Raw genomic sequence first — 19,924 nt, 5'->3', positions numbered from 1 at the left:
TCTCAAATGTGATAAGTATCCTGGTAGAGACATCCATAGAAGTAGATTTGTCAATTTTTACATTTCCTAAAAGTAACTATAAATTCAGAAGTGTAAAATGTAGATAGGTTTTTAATCAACACAAGATTTACTACAGACTAGTAAATAAAACACAATGACTACAACCCATAGCCCAGCAAGAAGTCAATTAACAGGAGATTATATTTATTCCATTCAGCAGGAGCCTCTAATAATTCAGGCAGGCAACTTACTTAGCCTACTTAGTTCTAGAAGAAGTATATTTGTTTCTCACTGAATCACTTAAAAGTCTTAGGGAATGAACCAAGTTAATTTTACAACAAAAATAACAGACACATTTAAACACAATTTTTAGGGCTTTTAAGTTCATATTACTTAAAAAGTCTTCTCAATTTTTAACATAAGGAATCCATGCTTTCTCGCTAGAGAAAAAATAATGTTGGAGAAGAGGTAGGTAGATCATGGTGAGGGTTATCTCCTTGCGTGCTGCTGCCTCAGCCCTAGGAAACTCAGTGTCTATGGGTTACTTACTGCTAGTTGCAAAACTTACTATAGCAGACTGAAACTTTTATTTCATAATTGTAGGGAGCCCAGATTCTACATCTCCTTCTACCAGCCCAACTTTCTGGAACTACAGTCGTTCTGTGGGGGATTATGCACAAACTTTAAAGAAGTTTCAGTATCAGCTTGCCTGTAGGTCTCAGGCCCCATCTGCTAACAAAGATGAAGCTGACCTCAGTTCTAAACAAGCTGCAGAAGAGGTAAATGGAAAATAAAAATGACTTAGTATTTATCATTTTCAGTTTGCTAGAAAGTATTCTACCCTTGGAATATGTTTTTTCTGTAATCTCCATGTGTACTTATGTAGAAATATAAATCTGACATGATTAACAGTGGAAAGGCTTCTGTCTTAGTTTTGTGTACCTAAAACTAAACTATATTGTTCGTTTTATTCTTTATGATACTTTATTTATTTATTTATTTTTGACAGTCCTGGGACTTGGACTTAGGGCCTAAGCACTGACCCTGGCTGTTTTTTGGGTTTTTTGTTTTTGCTCAAGGCTAGCACTCTACCACTTGAGCCACAGCGACACTTCTGGCTTTTTCTATATATATATGGTGCTGAGGAATCAAACCCAGGGCTTCATGTATGGGAGGAAAGCACTCTACCACTAGACCATATTCCCACCCCTATGATACATTAATGATACCTTCCTAAAATGTTTCTACATTCATAGAAAGGTTCCCAAGTATCTAATTATACTTTATATAAGCAGATTTGCTTTTATTTTTTTTCAAAGTATTTAATGTGTTGGTGACATTTTATCGAAAAGCAAATTACAGGAATCTGCTTCTAAGAGTGGGATTGCATCTAGTCTGACAGATAAAATCAATACAAATTAGCCAACACATTGTCTGTACTCATATAAAACTTAGAATGGTTATTATTAACTTTCTTCATATCTGCCCCATTTAGTTCATAAATTCAAGACAATCATTAAGTATCAATTATTAGAAACTAAAATTTATCTGAACTTACAGATTTGCTTTTAAAACATAGTTGGAATAAAGTATTTAGTAATATATAGTTTTACTAGTTTCCTACTAAATACAGAATTTTAATTTTGTTCTAAAGCAAGAAAACCAATCATTAAACCTACAGATGCAAGAAACTTTTAAAAAGACATGTCTGTGCATGAACACTAAGTGGGTTGTTTTTTTTCCAAGTTCATCAAATATTTCTAAGGATGTGGAAAGAATGATGATTTCTATCCAGATTTTTTTCTCACTCTTCATTTAAAAACATATTTTTAATAGGTTTGGGCAAGAGTGACTATGAATAGACAACTTCTTGATCACATGGATTCATGGACAGCTAAATTTAGAAATGTAAGTGGGTACCATTGCTCTGGACAATCTCAGTGCTTCTTAACATGAAAATATATTACTCAACTGTTTTTTAGAATTGTTGGTTGTTTAGATAGTATATATAAAAGGATAAACATGACATTTACCTTATGGTGTCCATTTTCATGGGGTTGTTTTTACCTTCCATTTTTAGTAAATGAGTGCATTTAGAGAAATAAAGGTTATTAAAATCCTCTTCCCTTCCTAGTTTTTCAAGCTTTTCTGTCAGAATCTGTTATGTACCAAGCATTATAAAAGAAACAAGTAGGTGTCTTTGCCCTAAGAAAACTTATTTATTTTTTGTTTTTGTTTTATTACTATATGTTGTAAGTGGTACCACCTCTGTCATTCTCCCCTTCTTAAAACAATGTCAACAGGTTTCCTAGTTCTGTTTTCATACATGCAAATAGACTGGGTTGACCTAGTTTATCTTCCTTCCCCTTCTTTCTTAGCCTTCCCCTCCCTCCATGCCTATCCCCTCCATCAGAGCTAGCTTTACTTTACTTACCTTTAACCTGGACATGAACTTTTCCACACAGAGAGGTGGCTCATGCCCATGTTTTCAATCCTGCCTATTCCCTATTCCTTGTAGCACCTGTATGTCCCAGGTTCTACAGGCATATTGGCTCCTTCCTCCACTAATTGTGGCTGTTGCTGCTTTGTCCTTCAGCCCCCACCCACTCCATTCTGAATGAAATTAGAACTACATTGTCTTTCCTTACAATTTATTTGTTTGTTTATTTATTTACTTATTTATTTTGTTGCTGGTCCTGGGCCTTAAACTCTGGGCCTGGGTGCTGTCCCTGTACTTCTTTTGCTCAAAGCTAGTGCTTTACCACTTGAGCCAGAGCTCCACCCAACTTTTTTTTTGTTGCCAGTCCTGGGGCTTGAACTCAGGGCCTGTGTGCTGACCCTGAGCTTTTTGCTAGCACTCTACCACTTGAGCCACAGTGCCACTTCCCGGTTTTTCTGTTTATGTGGGGGGTTTTGCGGGGGGGAGAGGTTGTTTATGTGGTCCTGAGGAATTGAACCCAGGGTTTCATGCATGCTAGACAAGCACTCTACCACTAAGCCACATTCCCAGCCCTCCACCCAACTATTTTTTTTTAAGTTTTTATTATAAAACTGATGTACATAGAGGTTACAGTTTCATACGTTAGGCATTGGTCCACCCAACTTTTGGAGTAGGTAGTTTATTGGAGATAAGTGTCTCACAGACCTTTTTTTACCTGGGCTGGCTTTGAACTGCTATCCTCAGATCTTAGTCTCCTCAGTAGCTAGGATTACAGATGTGAGCTACCCACTGACTTTTACCGTGCTACTTACTCTAATTTAAATAGGATATCAAGAAGGAAAGGTAACTGGCCAGGTATAATGGCACATGCCTGTAATCCCAGTACTCAAGAGGCTGAGACAAGTATCTTGAGTTCAAAGCCAAAACATTAATTAAAAATAAAACAAAAACTTACCTGTAGTTCTAGCTACTCAAGAAACTACAGTAGGAGGATTACTTGAGCCCAGGAATAAAGTTTTAGTTTAATTCTAGAACTACTCAGCCAGAATTTTTGGGCAGGAGTCATAATCACTTTCCTGGATATCTTAGTTTTGTTACAGCCAGAGTAGCTGGCAAGTAGATTGCATGTAATACATGTTAAATGAATGAGACCATAGCCTGAGGCTGTATGCTTCTTTATTTCCAATTATAAATGAATCTGAAAATTCTAATATCTATTTAAAATACAAAAACTTACCTGCAAACACAGTTCCTTATCTGGATTCCTTAGGATACTGTATTTTGAAATAGAGTTCTTTGGATTTCTTTTTTTTTTAAGTAGTGTTCAGAGGCTGGGGTGTAGCTCCTAGAGGTCTTTTATAGCATGCCCAAGAAACTGGGTTTCATCACAAAACAACAAACAAAAATAAGCAACAACCAAAAAGAGGCTTTGAAACTTGTTAATAAGGAATTATGCACATGTATTTAATCTGAAACTTTTTTGTTTTTTAATGACTATACTAGAACTTTCCTGCCTGGGCTGGCTTTGAACCAAAGATCTCAGCCACCTGAGTAGCCATGAATATAGGCATGAGCCATGAGCACCTGGCTTTTATCCTTCAATCTATGATTAAATAAGATAAAAGTGTGAAAACAGGAGTGGTGGTTAAAGTTGTCACAAACACTCATACAAGACATAACACACACACACACACACACACACACACACACACACGTCTTTTCACATCCAGAATTAGTTTTATGCTAACCATGGAAAATAGAATTTGAAATTCCATCTGAGAGCAATATTGCAATATTCCAAACTGTTGCAGATATAAAACTTTTGTTTTTTCACATATGTAGGATTTGGGAGAGCTTGTTGTGATATTTCAAACTATTTTAATAATTTCAAACTAATAGAAATTATGTTAATTAATGTGTATAATTAACTTAGAAATGAAACTGAAGATTATCTTTTATCTAAGAATGATAAAATAGAGCTTAGTTAATTTGCACTCTAATAGCACATACATTTAACTCTTGAGACTTCAGGTGATTGCCATTTTTATGGTTTTACTGTATTTTATAATGCCATTAATATTCAAATATAAGAGAAAAAAACTTCTTAGCGTTACATTTGAAAGTATTTGAGAAGTACTTTGGAACTCTAAATACAAAATACCTCCTTTCTTCCTAGTGGATCAATGAGACAATACTAGTGCCACTTGTACAAGAGATTGAGTCTGTCAGCACCCAGATGAGACGAATGGGCTGTCCAGAGCTACAAATAGGAGGTATGGGAAGTCGAACCTGGTATTTGATGATGTTCAGTAAAGCACCAAGTAGAAAGTATCTCCTTCTAATGGGCTATTTAACAACTTCCTTTGTTATCTCCAGGTAAAGAAGAAAAACTATGTCTCTATAATACACTTAGTGTGTTTTAAAATTAGCAGCTGGAAATGTAAATTACCTACCATAAAGTTTGCCATTTAATATGTACAGGCTAAAGTTGCTTGTACAACTGTCGACACAGTTGATTCTAGAACATTTCATCACCCGAAACAAGAAACTCCATATCCTTTAGCAGGTCACTCACTTCCAGCCTGTGTCATACCAGTCTGATATGTCTGTACAGGTAGACCTGTTTTATGTATGTCAGATAAGTTATACCATTCAGTTTAAAGTACTTTGTTTTTATTTATTTATTTATTTGCTGGTCCTGGGGCTTAAACTAAGAGCCTGGGTGTTGTCTCTGAGCTTCTTTGCTGAAGGCTGGAAGTCTTATCACTTGAGCCATAGCCCTACTTCTAGCTTTTTAGTGGTTAAATAGAGCTAAAAGTCTCACTGAGGGCTGGGAATGTCATATGTATAGTTAACAGATTTCTATTATCTGGAGTTTAAGGAGGTTTTTTTCCCTGTTTCTTTTTTTTTTTTTTTTTTTTTGGCCAGTCCTGGGCCTTGGACTCAGGGCCTGAGCACTGTCCCTGGCTTCTTTTTGCTCAAGGCTAGCAGTCTGCCACTTGAGCCACAGCGCCACTTCTGGCCATTTTCTGTATATGTGGTACTGGGGAATCGAACCCAGGGCCTCATGTATATGAGGCAGGCACTCTTGCCACTAGGCCATATCCCCAGCCCTTTTTCCCTGTTTCTAATAATATCAATGTCCTTGTATACCTACATTTTTGTGTACATTATTATTTCCTTAGGATAATTGCTTATAGAATTGCTCGACGTGTGTGTGTGTGTGTGTGTGTGTGTGTGTGTGTGTGTGTGTGTGTGTGTATTTTTTCCCCAAGTCCTGGGGCTTGAACTCAGGGCCTTAGCACTGTCCCTGGCTTCATTTTGCTCAAGGCTAGCACTCTACCACTTGAGCCACAGTACCACTTAACGGCTTTTTCTGTGTATGTGGTGCTGAGGAATCAAACCCAGGGCTTCATGCATGCTAGATGAGCACTCTGCCACTAGGCCACATTCCCAGCCCCGCAAGAGCCACTGGCACCTGGCTCTAAAAATATTTTTTTGACACTAGGTGTGTTACAGGTACACAGACCTGTGATCCCAGCACTTGTGATTTCAATGCTGTCATAAATCCACTTAACCTGGCATAATGAGCAACTTGTAACTCAACTTATTTTGAAACTTATTAGTGTTATCTTTTTATACATGTAGAATAAAAATCTTATATCTTAGTTGCTGATTTGCCAACATGGATTTCACTGCTTCTTAGAAGTGTGTATGTACATAAATCTAACTGAAATAATAAACTAAGGCTAAGTAGATAATGAAAATTAAGATAAACTATTAGGGCTTTTATTCGTTCAACAGCTACTGTGTACTAACCATGTATAGATTCTATTCTTGGCACTGGTGAAAAGGTTTACAGGAAAATGACCCAATCCTTGCTTTCATTGAGCTCTAGTCTAATAGATAAGACAGTAAGGGAAAAGCAAGTGGTTAATGCTGAGGAAAACACAGGAGGATGCTATTAATCATGTACAGAGGAAGAGTGAAATCTGTCAGGAGGTGTCTGTGGGTGGGAGGGTCTTACTGATTGTGTAAAGACCTGAAGGACAGTGAGGAGCCAGCTATTTGAACAGGTGAGGAAGAGCATTTTAGGTTGTTTTGAGACCTTCGTAAAGAGTAACTTGTGTTCTCTGTGTTTTATTTTAACAGAGGCTAGTATTACTAGCTTGAAGCAAGCTGCCCTGGTCAAAGCCCCTCTCATTCCCACTCTGAATACGATCGTGCAATATCTAGATTTAACACCAAATCAGGAATACTTGTTTGAAAGGATCAAAGGTAACTGTCTGAAGGGGGGAAAGGAGACTTTTTCCATGACATTGAGACTTTACAAATGAAAAACAATGACAAGAGAGAAAAAATGGGGGGGGCAGGGATTAGAAGTAAAGCTGGGAAATGGCTCAAGTGCTTGCCTAGCCCACAAAAATGTCTTGTAAAAACATCGATGTAATTAATGATCATATATTTTGTAAATATATATGATTCAGGACTTTATCTGAACAAATTTTCGGATCCTCAGTTTTGCACACTAATATCCAAAGAACATCCCTGGAGACTGGGTGCTTATGGCTCATGTTATAGTCCTCAATCACAAGGTGGAGATTGGGAGGATCACAGCTCAAGAATAGCCCAAGCAAAAAGTGTGAGATTATACCCATCTCAACAGAAAAGGCTGGGTATGGTAGTATACACCTGTTATCCCAGTTGCAGCAAGAAATATAAATGCCAGGCTGGCCTGCGCAGGCAAAAAGCAAGATCTTATTTCACAAAACACGCACAAAAAAAATTGGGGGGCTGGGAATGTGGCTTAGTGTTAGAGTGCTTGCCTACCATGCATGAAGCCGTAGGTTTGATTCCTTAGTACCACATAAACAGAAAAAACTGGAAGTGGTGCTGTGGCTCAAGTGGTAGAGTGCTAGCCTTGAGCAAAAGAAGCTCAGGGACAGTGCCCAGACCCTGAGTTCAAGCCCCAGGACTGGCAAAAAAAAATTAAAAAAAGGAGTAAAAATTGAGCGCTGGTGGCTCACACTTAGAATTCTAACTACTCAAGAGACAGGGATCTGAAATTGTGGTTTGATGCTAGCCTGGGCAGACAAATCTAAGAGACTCTTACCTCCAGCTAACCAGCAAAATAGCCAGAAATAGAAATGTGACCCAAGTGGTAGAGCACCAGCTGTGATTGGAAAAAAACCTCATAGGAACATGAGTTCAAGACCCCGTGATCAAGCCCCAGTACAGACACCAAAAAACAAATAAAAATAGCCTGACTGTGTTAAAATTAGTAATTTTATTCAGTGTAGGAAACTTAGATGTGAGGTAAACAGATTCAGGTGAATATTTTATTTTCTACTTAGACTACCAATAGGATTACCTATTCTTGGTACAATAATATCAACATGCTGTTCTGATTCTTTCAATTTCTGTAATTCCTGTTTATTATGCTACTTGTTTCTGTTTCTGTTTTATTTTGACATGGGGGTAGATGCAGGTCTTCTAAGGAGACTGACTTGAATCAGAAGTTCAACCTCTTGACACTCCTATACCCTCTGTTTATCCTCTCACTGAAAGAAAAATGCATTGGGTTAGAATTTTTCTACATTCATAAAAATGTTCTTGTCTGAAAAACAAGCTTTAAAAATAGATTTCAGTATGCATTTTTTTATACATCTTCAGTTTGAAAATGGTACAGTTCTCTCCCTTTACCTCCTTAGTTTGGATTGGGATTCCGAAATAAACTTTTTTCGTGACTTTGTGAAAACTTGCCACATAAGAAATTTCAAAACATGCACAAGCCAGGCACTGGTGGCTCACACCTTTAAACCTAACTATTCAGGAGGATGAGATGCAAAGACCACAGTTGGAAGCCAGCCAGGGCAGAGGACTATTATCTCCAATTGACCACCAGAAAAACCAGAAGTGGTGCTGTGACTCAAAGTGGTAGAGCACTAGCCTTGAGCAAAAAAGCTCAGGGACAGTGCTCAGGCCCTGAGTTCAAGCCCACAAACAACACCCCCCCCAAAAAAAAATGTACAAAACTAGACAAAATAGTGTTCGTGACCCTCTTGTGCACACACCCAGTCCTAGCATCCTGCAGTTCCTGAACCACCATGGCCATCTTCCTGCCCCAGTCTACCTCCTGCCATTATTAGTATTCCCTGTATGTCTCTAAAAGTACCATCACACACCAGGGCGACAGGGCTCATACCTGTAATCCTAGCTACTCAGGAGGCTGAGGCTCGTGGTTCAATGCCAGCCCGGGCAGATTAAGTCCCCAACAGATCCTTATGCCAACAAACTACTTTAAAAAGCCAGAAGTGGCACTATAGCCCAAGTCAGAGTGCTAGCCTTGAACACAAAGAGGCTCAGGCCCAAGCCCTGAGTTCAAAGCCCCAGGTCCAGGAGAAAAAAATGCCATCATACACCTATACCTCACAATATCACTATTGCATCTAATGTTCTTTCTCTGTGTGTGTGAGCATATGTGCGTGCACGGGCCAGTACTAGGGCTTGAGCTCAGGCCTTCATGATCTTGCTTGACATTTTCCTCTCAACTGATACTCTTCCACTTGAGCTATAATTCCTCTACTGCCTTTTTGCTGGTTAATTTGGAGATGAGAATCTCCCAGACTTTCCTGCCCATCCTGGCTTTGCACCTTAATCCTGGGATCTCAGTCTTCTGAGTAGCTACTATTACAATAGGTGTGAGCCACCAGTGCCAGTACCCACCTTGCTTGCTTGCTTGTTTTTCAGAACTTTATTTTGGCTTTTCAAACAAATTCTCTTGCAGTTTCTCCTGCTGGGTCAGCTTTGAACTATATGGTCTTCCTGTCTGTTCCCCTTGTAGCTAGGATGACAGTTGTATATCACCAAATGTGGCTTAATGGTTGAGTTGGAGTCACACTAACTTTCTGCCCAGTCTGGCCTAGAACCATAATCCTTCTGATCTCTGCCTCTAAGTAGCTGGAATTATAAGTTTGAGCTATTGCACTTAGCTATTTTGTTTTGATCCTGTTTTTAAAATAATGTACTTTGTTCCAGGTACATTACCTATAATCTCAGTACCCAGGACACTGAAGTTCTTAAGCCAAGTGCAGGTGGCTTGTGCCTGTAACCCTAGCTAGTTAAGAGGCTAAAATCTGGAGGATCATCAAAGCCAGTCTGGGAAGAAAAGTCCATGAGACTAGAATAACCAGCAAAAGGCTGAAGGTGTTGAGCTAAACAAGTACAAGACCCTGAATTCAATGCTAGCTGGGAGTAGGAATTGTTTAGGGAGACCCTACCTTAAAAAAAGAAAAAGAACAATTACTCAATTACCGTAATGTTACAAATAATTACAATGACTGTAATATCCTGTCCTTTTTAAAATAAACATTACTATCTATCTTTTAAGGCTGGGTGTAGCTCATTTGGCAAAGTGCTTGCCTAGCAAGTGCAGCGTCCTAGGTTGGATCCCAAGTACCAAAAAAAAAAAAAAAAAGGTTAAAAATTTAGCTCATAAGTGTTACCTTTGTTGCACAGAGCTTTCTCAAGGAGGCTGTATGAGCTCGTTTCGATGGAACAGAGGTGGAGACTTCAAAGGACGCAAGTGGGACACGGACCTGCCCACTGACTCTGCTGTAAGCCCAAACTTCTGTACTATCTTATTATTTTTCTATTGTATGAATGTTAGAATTTAGACACTTAACAAAAAACAGGTAGTGATTAAATAGATTAAGTCTGATTAAATTTAATTAGGTTCTCTGATTAAATCAGGATCTTTTGTTCTTAAATCAGCCCAATCTCAGGAAAGGTGGTTACCTGTAAATCACCTGCTAGCTTTAAAAGACACTGGTGTGGGGGAAGTAAGAATGTGAAGCAATCCTGCTGTTATTGTTGGCTTTGTGTTACTTTTTTTAGATTATTTTTTGTGTTATTATTTTAACTAACATTTTGTTCTAATTGATCACCTGAGGCAAGCAGTTCCTCTCATCATTTATGAAGTAAATAAGAACTGGAAAAAAATTTAGAAACTAAGATACAAATCATTTAAGAGTAAAATCATCTTAACCTAATCACCCAGGCAAACTTTTTTTTCCTCTGTCTTGCTTGAACTTGGGGCCTGGGTGCTGTCCCTGAGCTTTTTTGCTCAAGGCTAGTGTTCTGCCACTTCGAGCAACAGCTCCATTTCTGGTTTATGAGTATTATGAGTAATCAGTGGGCTGGCTTCGAACCACCATCTTTAAATCTTAACCTCCTGAGTAGCTAGGATTTACAAGCAGTGAGCCACCAATACCCAGCATCACTACTTTTTTTTTCTTTACATTTTTATCATAGTTTTAATCATACTGTATATAAAATTACATTTTTTCTACATTTTGAAATACTTAAATATTTTTCCATTATTGCATACTATCATTTAGCTATTCTTATTGGTCCTAAAAGATTTTGGGGAAGAGATTTTTGTTTCTCCATGTTGAATAATGGGCAGAATAATAATGATACATACTTCTTCCTACTTAAGATTATTAATTCCTAGTGTCAGATTTATAAGATCAAAGAGCATAAAAGTGTTTCTGCATTTTTTTAATGTTAAAATTCAAATTAAGAACTGAATGTAAAGCTGGGCACCAGTAGCTCACTGCTCAGGAGGCTGAGAACTGAAGATTCAGTTTGAAGCCAACTCTCATAGGAGAGTCTATGAAATTCTTATCTCCAATTAACCACCAAAAAGCCAGAGCTGTGGTCCAGGTGGTAAAGCACTAGTCGTGAGCGCGCGCACGCACACACACGCACAAGCTTAGGGACAGCACCCAGGCCAGGCCTTGAGTTTAAGCCCCAAGACCACTATCCCCCCTCCCCCCCCAAAAAAAATGGGCTGGGAATGTGGCTTAGTGATAGAATGCTTGCCTGGCATGCATGAAGCCCTGGGTTCGAATCCTCAGTACCCACATACACAGAAAAGGCCGGAAGTGGCACCCTGGCTCAAGTGGTAGAGTGCTAGCTTTGAGCAAAAGCAGCTCACAAACAGTGCCCAGGTCCTGAGTTCAAGCCCTAGGACTGGCAAAAGAGAAAAAAAATGAATGTACATTTAATCTTGGTTTTTTATTTTATTTTGGTCAATTGTATGAATACAATGAATATCCTTGATGTTTTATCCACCCCTGGGTCACATGTGTGCTCCAGGCCCCACAAGTAATGGTGACTATAGTTTGGAATGTTTTCTCTTTTCAAACTGAGAAGATGACCATCAAAAGATAAGATGATTGGACAGCAAATACTTTTCAATTTTGAATGGAGGGGGCTTTGGGTTATTTGTTGTTTCTTTGTGTGATGCTGGGCGTCACACTCAGGCCTTTTCATGCTGTGTAGGTGAGTGGACTTCGAACTATGTCTCCTAACCTCACCTTTTTCTTTTTCCCATCTCTCTCTTTTTTTTTTTTTTTTATCAGTATTCAGTGTAAAAGGGATCTTACTGTGATTAGTCCATAGGTGCCTGGCTTCTCTTAAAGCAGACTGGATTTTGTCATGATTTCCCAGAGGGAAAGATTCTATTAGTGAATTCCTTATCATTATGGAAAATACTTCAACAGAAAAGATTTGTTACCTAAATGATGTGATTTTTGTCTTTTCATTCTGTAAATTTCATCTTAAATGACCACTTGAAAGCATTTTTGCTAATTCTCTCTTTAGGGTAAAAAAAATTTTAATTGTAATCTTTAACAAGCACAGATGTTTTAAAAGACCTATTTCCATATTAGACTTGACACTAACTTTGAGCAGCTGTTTTCTCGTCTACAGATCATCATGCACGTGTTTTGCACCTACCTCGACTCCAGATTACCTCCACATCCTAAGTACCCGGATGGGAAAACATTTACTTCTCAGCACTTTGTTCAGACTCCAAATAAACCAGGTACGAGCTTCTCCTAAAAGAATGAGTCAAGATTTTTCACATGAAAAATCTCTAGTGGTTTTGTTTTTCAATGTAACATATTTTCTTTACAGATGTTACCAATGAGAATGTTTTTTGCATTTATCAAAGTGCTGTCAACCCTCCTCATTATGAGCTAATCTACCAGCGCCATGTCTATAATCTTCCAAAGGTATTTCTCTATATAGAAGCTGTTAGAATGTTATGGATGACTTACTTTTTTATAACATTTAAAAAATTAGAATATCTTGTTTATAAAGTGCTTAGTAATAAGCTTTTTGGAAAGTTTCTTTTATATTCTTTTTCTTTTTTTTTTTTTTGGCCAGTCCTGGGGCTTAAACTCAGGCTCTGGGCACTGTCCCTGAGCTTCTTTTGCTCAAGGCTATACTCTACCACTTGAGCAACAGTGCCACTTCCAACTTTTCCTGCTTGTGTGGTACTGAGGAATCAAACCCAGGGCTTCATGCAAGCACTCTACCCAGTACTGAGCCACCTTTCCAGCCCACTTCAATGCACTTTCATGCCAAAATCTATACATACATTTTGTGTGTGTGTATCTGTCTGTCTGTCTGTCTGTATAGGGGCTTGAACTCAGGGCTTGGGCACTGTCTCTTAGCTTTTTTTGCTCAGGGATAGCACTCTTGAGCACTCACTTGAGCCATAGCTCTACTCCTGGCCTTTTGGTGGTTAATTGAAGTGGTTAAATGGAGTCCCATGGATTTTCCTGACTGGGGTGGCTTCAAGCCTTAGTCTTCAAATTTTAGCCTCCTGAGTACAGAGGATCACAGATATGAACCGCCCACATTCAACTATAAAAATATTTTTTAAAAGCAGAATGTAAGACTGTATAAATGATTTTATTTTGAATGTAGCCGGGCACTGGCTGCTCACAGCTACCTAGGAGGCTGAGACCTGAAGATTACAGTTTGAAGCCAGCCCAGGCAGAAAAGTTCCTGTGAGACTATTATCTCCAATTAACCACTCAAAAACCAAAAGTGGAGCTGTGGCTCAAAGTGGTAGAGCACTAGCCTAGAGCAAAACACTCAGCGTCGGTGCCCAAGCCCTGAGTTCAAGCCCCACAACCGACCAAAAAAATAAATAAAAAGCTAACAAGAGCAGCCTTGATGAATAATTTTTCTTATTTTTTCACTTTTCTAAATTATACACGTTACTTTTATAGAAAAAAAGAATATAAGGGCTGGGAATGTGTGTTAGTGGTAGAGTGCCCTGAATTCAAGCCCCAGGACTGGCAAAAAAAAAAGTGCATTAAAGAGCATTGCACACTTATTTTGTTAAGTAGCATTAAGTTTCAACTACCAAACAGTACCCTGTGAAAACACATAATATTGTCATGCTATTCTTTTGTCAGTTGTGGGGCTTGAACCCAGGGTCTGGGCACTATCCCTGAACTTTATCTCTCAAGGCTAGTACTCTACCACATCACTGTAATTTTGTTGTTTGGGTTTGGGTTTGGGTTTATTTGAGATAAAGTCTATTGAGGGGTTGAAAGGGAAGGGAGAGACACTGGGAAGGGAAAGGAGTGACACTGATCAAGATGCATTGTACTCATAAGCTGATATGTTGAATGCTAATCCCCTTTAAACAACTACTAGAAAACGATAAAAATATTTTTTTAAGTCTCACTATATAGCCAAGGCTGGCCTCAAATTCACAACCCTCCTGTCTCAGACTCCTCAGTTCCAGCAGGTGTGTACAGTACAACTTACTGACAATATGTTGTGTTCTTACCCCGTTGCTCAGACAGAGTTAGTACTAAGTTCATTTTTTTCAAATTTATTATTTGAACCACTAAAGTTCCTATGACTAACTCATGCAAAAATTTTTGGAGAAACATGTTTTAAAAATTATACTTCTTCAAATTCTTTAGCTTAAAACATCCTAACTCTGAGTTAGCGAGTGAAAGTTAATCAGTAAATTGAGAATATAGATTAGCTGCTTTTATAGACCAGCAATTTGATATAATAGCTTGGTTTTAGAGCCAGCACATACTGCCTAGTAGTCCCTTGTAGACAAAATAAATGTCTATTTAGCCTTTCTCTTATATACTGAGGTATATTATAATGTACATTGTTGTTAGTTGGAGAATAGGACATTTTTTGTATATAGTGCAGGTGCACCAACTTGCCACTTTTTCAGCCTTACCAAATAATGTTCCTCCCATGAGACCATGCCCCCCCATCAATATGTCAACTTCCTGCTCGTGTTCCAGATTCTACTTTAAAAATCTTCTCCTTAAGCAATCCTTGCCTCCCCCGTCTAAATGAGATGCCTTCCTGTGTTCCTGTGGCATCCAGCACCCACTCTGGACATTCTGCACACACCATGGAATTCTTAATATAATGTCTGCTCTTCCTGCTCACTGTTAAGCTCCTCATTACAAATTCTATCTTATGGGCTGGGAATATGGCCGAGTGGTAAAGTGTTCGCCTCGTATACATGAAGCCCTGGGCTCAATTCCCCAGCACCACATATATAGAAAAAGCCAGAAGTGGCGCTGTGGCTCAAGTGGCAGAGTGCTAGCCTTGAGCAAAAAAGAAGCCAGGGACAGTGCTCAGGCCCTGAGTTCAAGCCCCAGGAGTGGCAACAAAAACAAAACCAAACAAATTCTATCTTATTCACCACAGAATTGCTACTTCCTAGTACGAAGTATAGGCTCATTGTGGAATGCATGAAAGTCTGAACTTTGTGAAATTTTGAGCTGCTAGAATATTAATTGATAAGCTCTGAACTGACCTACCTAAATCTTTTTGGTTTACGTTAAGTCTTGTCTTTTGTGTCCTGGTTCTAGGGTAGAAACAATATGTTTCATACATTGCTGATGTTTCTCTACATAATAAAGACCAAAGAGTCAGGAATGCTTGGGTAGGTATTTATAAATCTAAAACATAAGCATCTAGTTTATGAACTGTTTTGCTTCCTATGTTAGTATTCTTCATGTTGCAACATTATTTAACAAGATTTGTGGGCTGAATTGTAAGTACAGCCCTATTGCCAATGGTGTGTACTATCTTGGGCAAATCCATTCTCCTACTAGCAGAAGTTGAGTGGACTGCATCCTTGCCTTTACAGTTGTGTTCCCAGGAACTGCCCGAGATAGATCAATGGGTCAAGAGTATGATAGAGCATGCTCTTGACACTAATCATTTTTTTTTAAACCAAAAACTTTAGTCTGTCTTTTTTTCTCCCAAGCCATCCCATTTATTTTAGACACAGAGCATTTTGCAAACCATTTACCCTTCCAGAGGGCTGAGTTTGGTACTCATTCAGACTGTTAATTCTTATGGAAAAAAGTAGTCCATGAAACTGTTTATGTACTTAATGAAGCTCATGTATTACTTCAAGTTCAGAATTATTATATTGTCCTTTTGATGATTCAAAATTTTAATATAGGGGCTGGGAATATGGCTTAGTGGTAGAGTGCTCGCCTAGCATGCATGAAGCCCTTCGTTCGATTCCTCAGCACCACATATACAGAAAAAGCCAGAAGTGGTGCTGTGGCTCAAGTGGTAGAGTGCTAGCCTTGAGCTAAAAGAATCTAGGGACAGTGCCCAGGCCCTGAGTTCAAGCCCTAGGACTAGCACAAAAAAATTGTTTAATATTATCAAATGCTACTTGAAATAAGTGGGCCCCACGGCAGTCTGATGGTGTGACCTGGGAGTCTAAAGACCTGTGTTCTGGTCTGTCTGTCATACCGAGCACCCAGGGCTGATGGAACATCATGGCAAGGCTCAGCAGAAGATATCTGCTGGCTTTCAGTGCTAATAGACATGCTTCTGTTTGTTAAGTTTGTGATTTAAACGTGTTCTCATGCTGCACTGTCCCAACACAGTGGTCACAAGCCATCTGTGCCACTGAGCACTCGGAACATGATTTGTCTGAATTGAGATGCCTGAAAGTTTCAAGTATATATCAAGTTTCAAAGTCACAGTACCAATAAAAATTATGTATGCCAATAATTTTGGTTTTTTTTATTACAGACTGAAAGACTTTGGATATATTAGTTAAATGAAATAGAGTTTTCAAATTAATCTTAGTTGTTCCTTCTTAGTTACCTAGGTGTTGGCTAGAAATTCTAAACAATATTCTAGAATAAAACATACTTTTTTTTATTTATTTGGTTTCTCGTAACCAAAGAGAAAACCTTTCAAATTATTAACTTGCTTGATATGACTACTTAATCTTTCTAATACTCTCAAAAACAAGTAATTAAAGGCAGGCATTGTAGCCTAGAACTTGGGAATCTAATGCAGAAGAATAGTGGTTCTTAAAGTCAAAATCTGTCTCAGAAAAAAAAGAATCCATCTGACAAATAGTTTAAAAAAAACTAGCATCCTTTAACTTAAAAGGAAATTAGTGGCTCAAATAAAGTCTCTTTGAAAGTGAGACTATAAAGGTGCTGATTGATCCAAATACATTATCAATTAATTGCCAGGTGTTTGTGCAGTTACTGGAATTAGATGAATGTTTTACTTCCAAAAGGGGGGAAAAAATCTAGCAGACTTAACTACACAGTAATTTAAATGTTTTGTTTGGCAAGACACACCATAAATAAAGTTTAATGCCAAACAACAACATGAAACAGAGCATTATGCTACAACATATAGCAACACAAGTTAACCATCTGTCATGTATAAAGGACACATGAACTAATTAGAATAGAAAAGGACAGTAAAATGGGGGAAAAAATCATTAAAGATTTTCTCAAGAACGTATTTGTCCACAGACAAGCATTATTTCCTATCAAATTAAGATTAATCACTTACATTGTTGGTGGCAGTATGAAGAAATAGGGAAAGGGCATCTTTGATATCATAGCTATGTTTTTAATTTTTACCATAGTTAATACATTTTTATAATATTAGGGCATACAGAGTTAAAAGCTCCTGACAAAAACAAGCAGTTTTCTATCTTCCCACAACCTACTGCACAAAAGTAGCTGCTTCAAACCTTTAGTTTGTTTTTCTAGTAAGACTTGTAGTTCCAAATAATAATACAGGCACTCAGCTCTCTTTCTTTCTCTTGATTCTTCAGGTTTAGACGTTGTTGCTTACTTTCTTAGATGAGTGATTTCTTTCTTTTGTAGCTCTCTTCTCCTTCAACAAACTTTAAATACAATTGTATTATTCTCTAGAGTACAAGTAGATTTGCCTTCTTGTCCTGTGCAATAAGGCTTAAAATACATCAATAATGCACATATGCAAACTCACTAAAGAAAGCATCCCTAATAACTAGATTCTTAATTCAAAATCAAGCAGGCAAATTTCTCTATAGCTTTCTTATTTTTATTCAATTGACACTTTGTTCTTACTGAAATTATTCTGTTAGCTCTGACTGTTATTGGGCATCATTGTTCTTGGAGCCCACTGAAAAACGACATGTCAAGACAGTGAAGGAAGTAGTTACTGTTAGACTGTTACTTGCATTGCATTTACCTGATAAAGTGTGTGGATTGTAACTCACTGCAGAATTTCCATAAGTGTCATCCGTTAAGCATATACTCCGTATATTCTGGTTGTTGTTATTAGCAAAAGATCTCTGCTACTTGGCAAGCAATCCTACAACACTTCTTTGTTTCTCTTTACAGGAGAGTGAACCTTGGTCTATCTGGTGTAAATATTTTATGGATTTTTGGCGAATAGTAGATCATCAGTTTGAAACATTCGCCTTCCATTTGGTTGTACCAGTTGAATCTAAGCATCTTTAGCCACCTCATCTTTTAAAGTAGGCGTGGGTGTGTAACGTCTACTCTGCAGAACATTACACATTTGATCTTACATCTTGTTTCAAAAACCTAAGTGAACTGTAAAACTGCAATGCTGCAGGGGGGGTGGGTTGGTGGTGGTTTTTCATCGTGGGGTTGTTGTTGGTTTGGGGGGGGGGGTTGGTTAGTTATGGGGTTTCAGCTCAGAGCCTGGGCACTGTCCCTGAGCTTTTTTGCTTAAGGCTAGTGCTCTACCACTTTGAGCCAAAGCTCCACTTCCAGTTTTCAGGTGGTTAATTAATTAAAGATAAGTGTTTCACAGACTTTCCTGCCCAGCCAGTTTCAAACCGCAATCCTTAGATCTCAGCCTCCTGACTAGCTAGGATTACAGGCCTGAGCCACCAGCGCCTGACAATGGCTGGGATTTGGGGCACAGACGTGTACAGTTTCTTTTGATTAAATACATTTATAAGCCCCTTTCACTGTAACCCCTTAAAGAGAATCAGCCACATGATTCACATGGATGACCCTTTACCACAGAAGTGTGTTGTAGTTTTGTTATTTAGTAGTTTGAATGCTTTAAAAGAAAGAAAATTGCTGCTTTGCTCTGTCCTTTCCCAGTGTTCTGTCCATGGTCCTAAGGCCCGTATTTAAAGAAATTAATTTCTAAGAAATGTACCAATTCATCCACGTATACATCCTCACCGTCCTTGTTCCTTGTGCAGTAGGCAGTGCAGGCAGCCCGATGTACAGATCCGGCAAGTGGCCTTCAGCGCTGTGGGGAGGAGGGTTCTCCTGGGCTTTCCGCCTGCTAGAGCACTGCTCCGAACAGACAGGGGAACCCCATGCCCAGTGGTTTTCCTTCAACACTGTCAGCCACTTTTCAAACTCAGCATCCAGTGGGGTCAGCATTGGAACCAGCACCTGGCTCCACTCCCTGCCAAAACACCAAGTAGGCAGTGTCTTACACCTTCTGCCCACACACAGGCCAGAGCCTCGAGGTCCTGGGAGGCCTGGGCAGTTGAACTCTACTCCAGAGCTGTCCGCAGCTACACAGGGAGACAAGAGCCAGAAGAGAAGAAGGGGTGCTTGGGGGGACTTACTGCTGTGCTGGGTGGTAGATTTTCTTTTTTTTTAAAGAAAACAATCTTGACAGTATTGTTTAAAAAGCCAGCTCAGATTAAATTTATCTGGTAGAATTAAATTATTTAGGTTTTAGTTAAATTCTGCAGACAACAAGAAAACTTCACGATTTGGTTTTTAGCAAGCCAATCTCACTGTACAAAGTCAATCTCACTGTCTTATTGCACTGATGTCTATTTTGTTTAAGATGTTTACAGTACTTTCATCAAATAGTGTACTTCTGAGACGATTGTACATTTGTAAGTTCTGCTTGACTCTGCCTTTTTTTTCTGTGTGTGTGTGTGTGTGTGTGTGTGTGTGTGTGTGTGTGTGTGTGTGAAACAGCTAGCAGTTGCATGTGGACACATCGCTTGCAAAGCCTTGATGTGCGCCTGGACCTGGCTAAAACCCATGTCTTCTGAAGTACTATATATGCATATGGTTTTTCAAAAAGTTGTTCCTGTTTGTTTGTTTTTTAAGTTAATGTCCAAAAGAATGGAGCTCTTTTAACAATTTAGGGTCTATGTAAAATCTGATTTCCAAAGGTATGGAAGATGTCATAGGGTAACACTTGTGCTTTTAAACTGTACTGTTGCATGTCCTCTATTAAAAATGCTAAAGGGGAAAAATACATCATGTTTTCTTTCATAGGACTTAAAGTAGCTTTTAATCTAGAAATTCAAAGGTATACACATAAACTTTATTTTTTTTAGTGCCACTACTGGGGATC

At 38.6% G+C, this 19,924-nt stretch overlaps 1 protein-coding gene across 1 annotated transcript in view; it reads left to right on the top strand.

The window, feature by feature from the left end:
* Tmem209 (transmembrane protein 209) overlaps nucleotides 1–18,172 on the top strand; it is a 34,057-nt gene extending 15,885 nt beyond the window's left edge. Inside the window, exons 7-15 of the mRNA XM_048340222.1 lie at nucleotides 604–779; nucleotides 1,837–1,908; nucleotides 4,617–4,713; nucleotides 6,593–6,718; nucleotides 9,959–10,056; nucleotides 12,218–12,332; nucleotides 12,425–12,522; nucleotides 15,160–15,233; nucleotides 17,956–18,172. Coding sequence (XP_048196179.1) covers nucleotides 604–779; nucleotides 1,837–1,908; nucleotides 4,617–4,713; nucleotides 6,593–6,718; nucleotides 9,959–10,056; nucleotides 12,218–12,332; nucleotides 12,425–12,522; nucleotides 15,160–15,233; nucleotides 17,956–18,010 — 911 coding nt within the window. The 3' untranslated portion in view covers nucleotides 18,011–18,172. The remainder of the gene's footprint in view (nucleotides 1–603; nucleotides 780–1,836; nucleotides 1,909–4,616; nucleotides 4,714–6,592; nucleotides 6,719–9,958; nucleotides 10,057–12,217; nucleotides 12,333–12,424; nucleotides 12,523–15,159; nucleotides 15,234–17,955) is intronic.
* Nucleotides 18,173–19,924: the final 1,752 nt, after the last annotated feature.

This window comes from Perognathus longimembris, chromosome 2, assembly GCF_023159225.1.
Source record: "Perognathus longimembris pacificus isolate PPM17 chromosome 2, ASM2315922v1, whole genome shotgun sequence".
In the NCBI taxonomy this organism is placed as follows: domain Eukaryota; kingdom Metazoa; phylum Chordata; class Mammalia; order Rodentia; family Heteromyidae; genus Perognathus; species Perognathus longimembris.
Note: the sequence above shows the minus strand (reverse complement) of the source record. Positions and strands in the feature narration are given on the sequence as shown.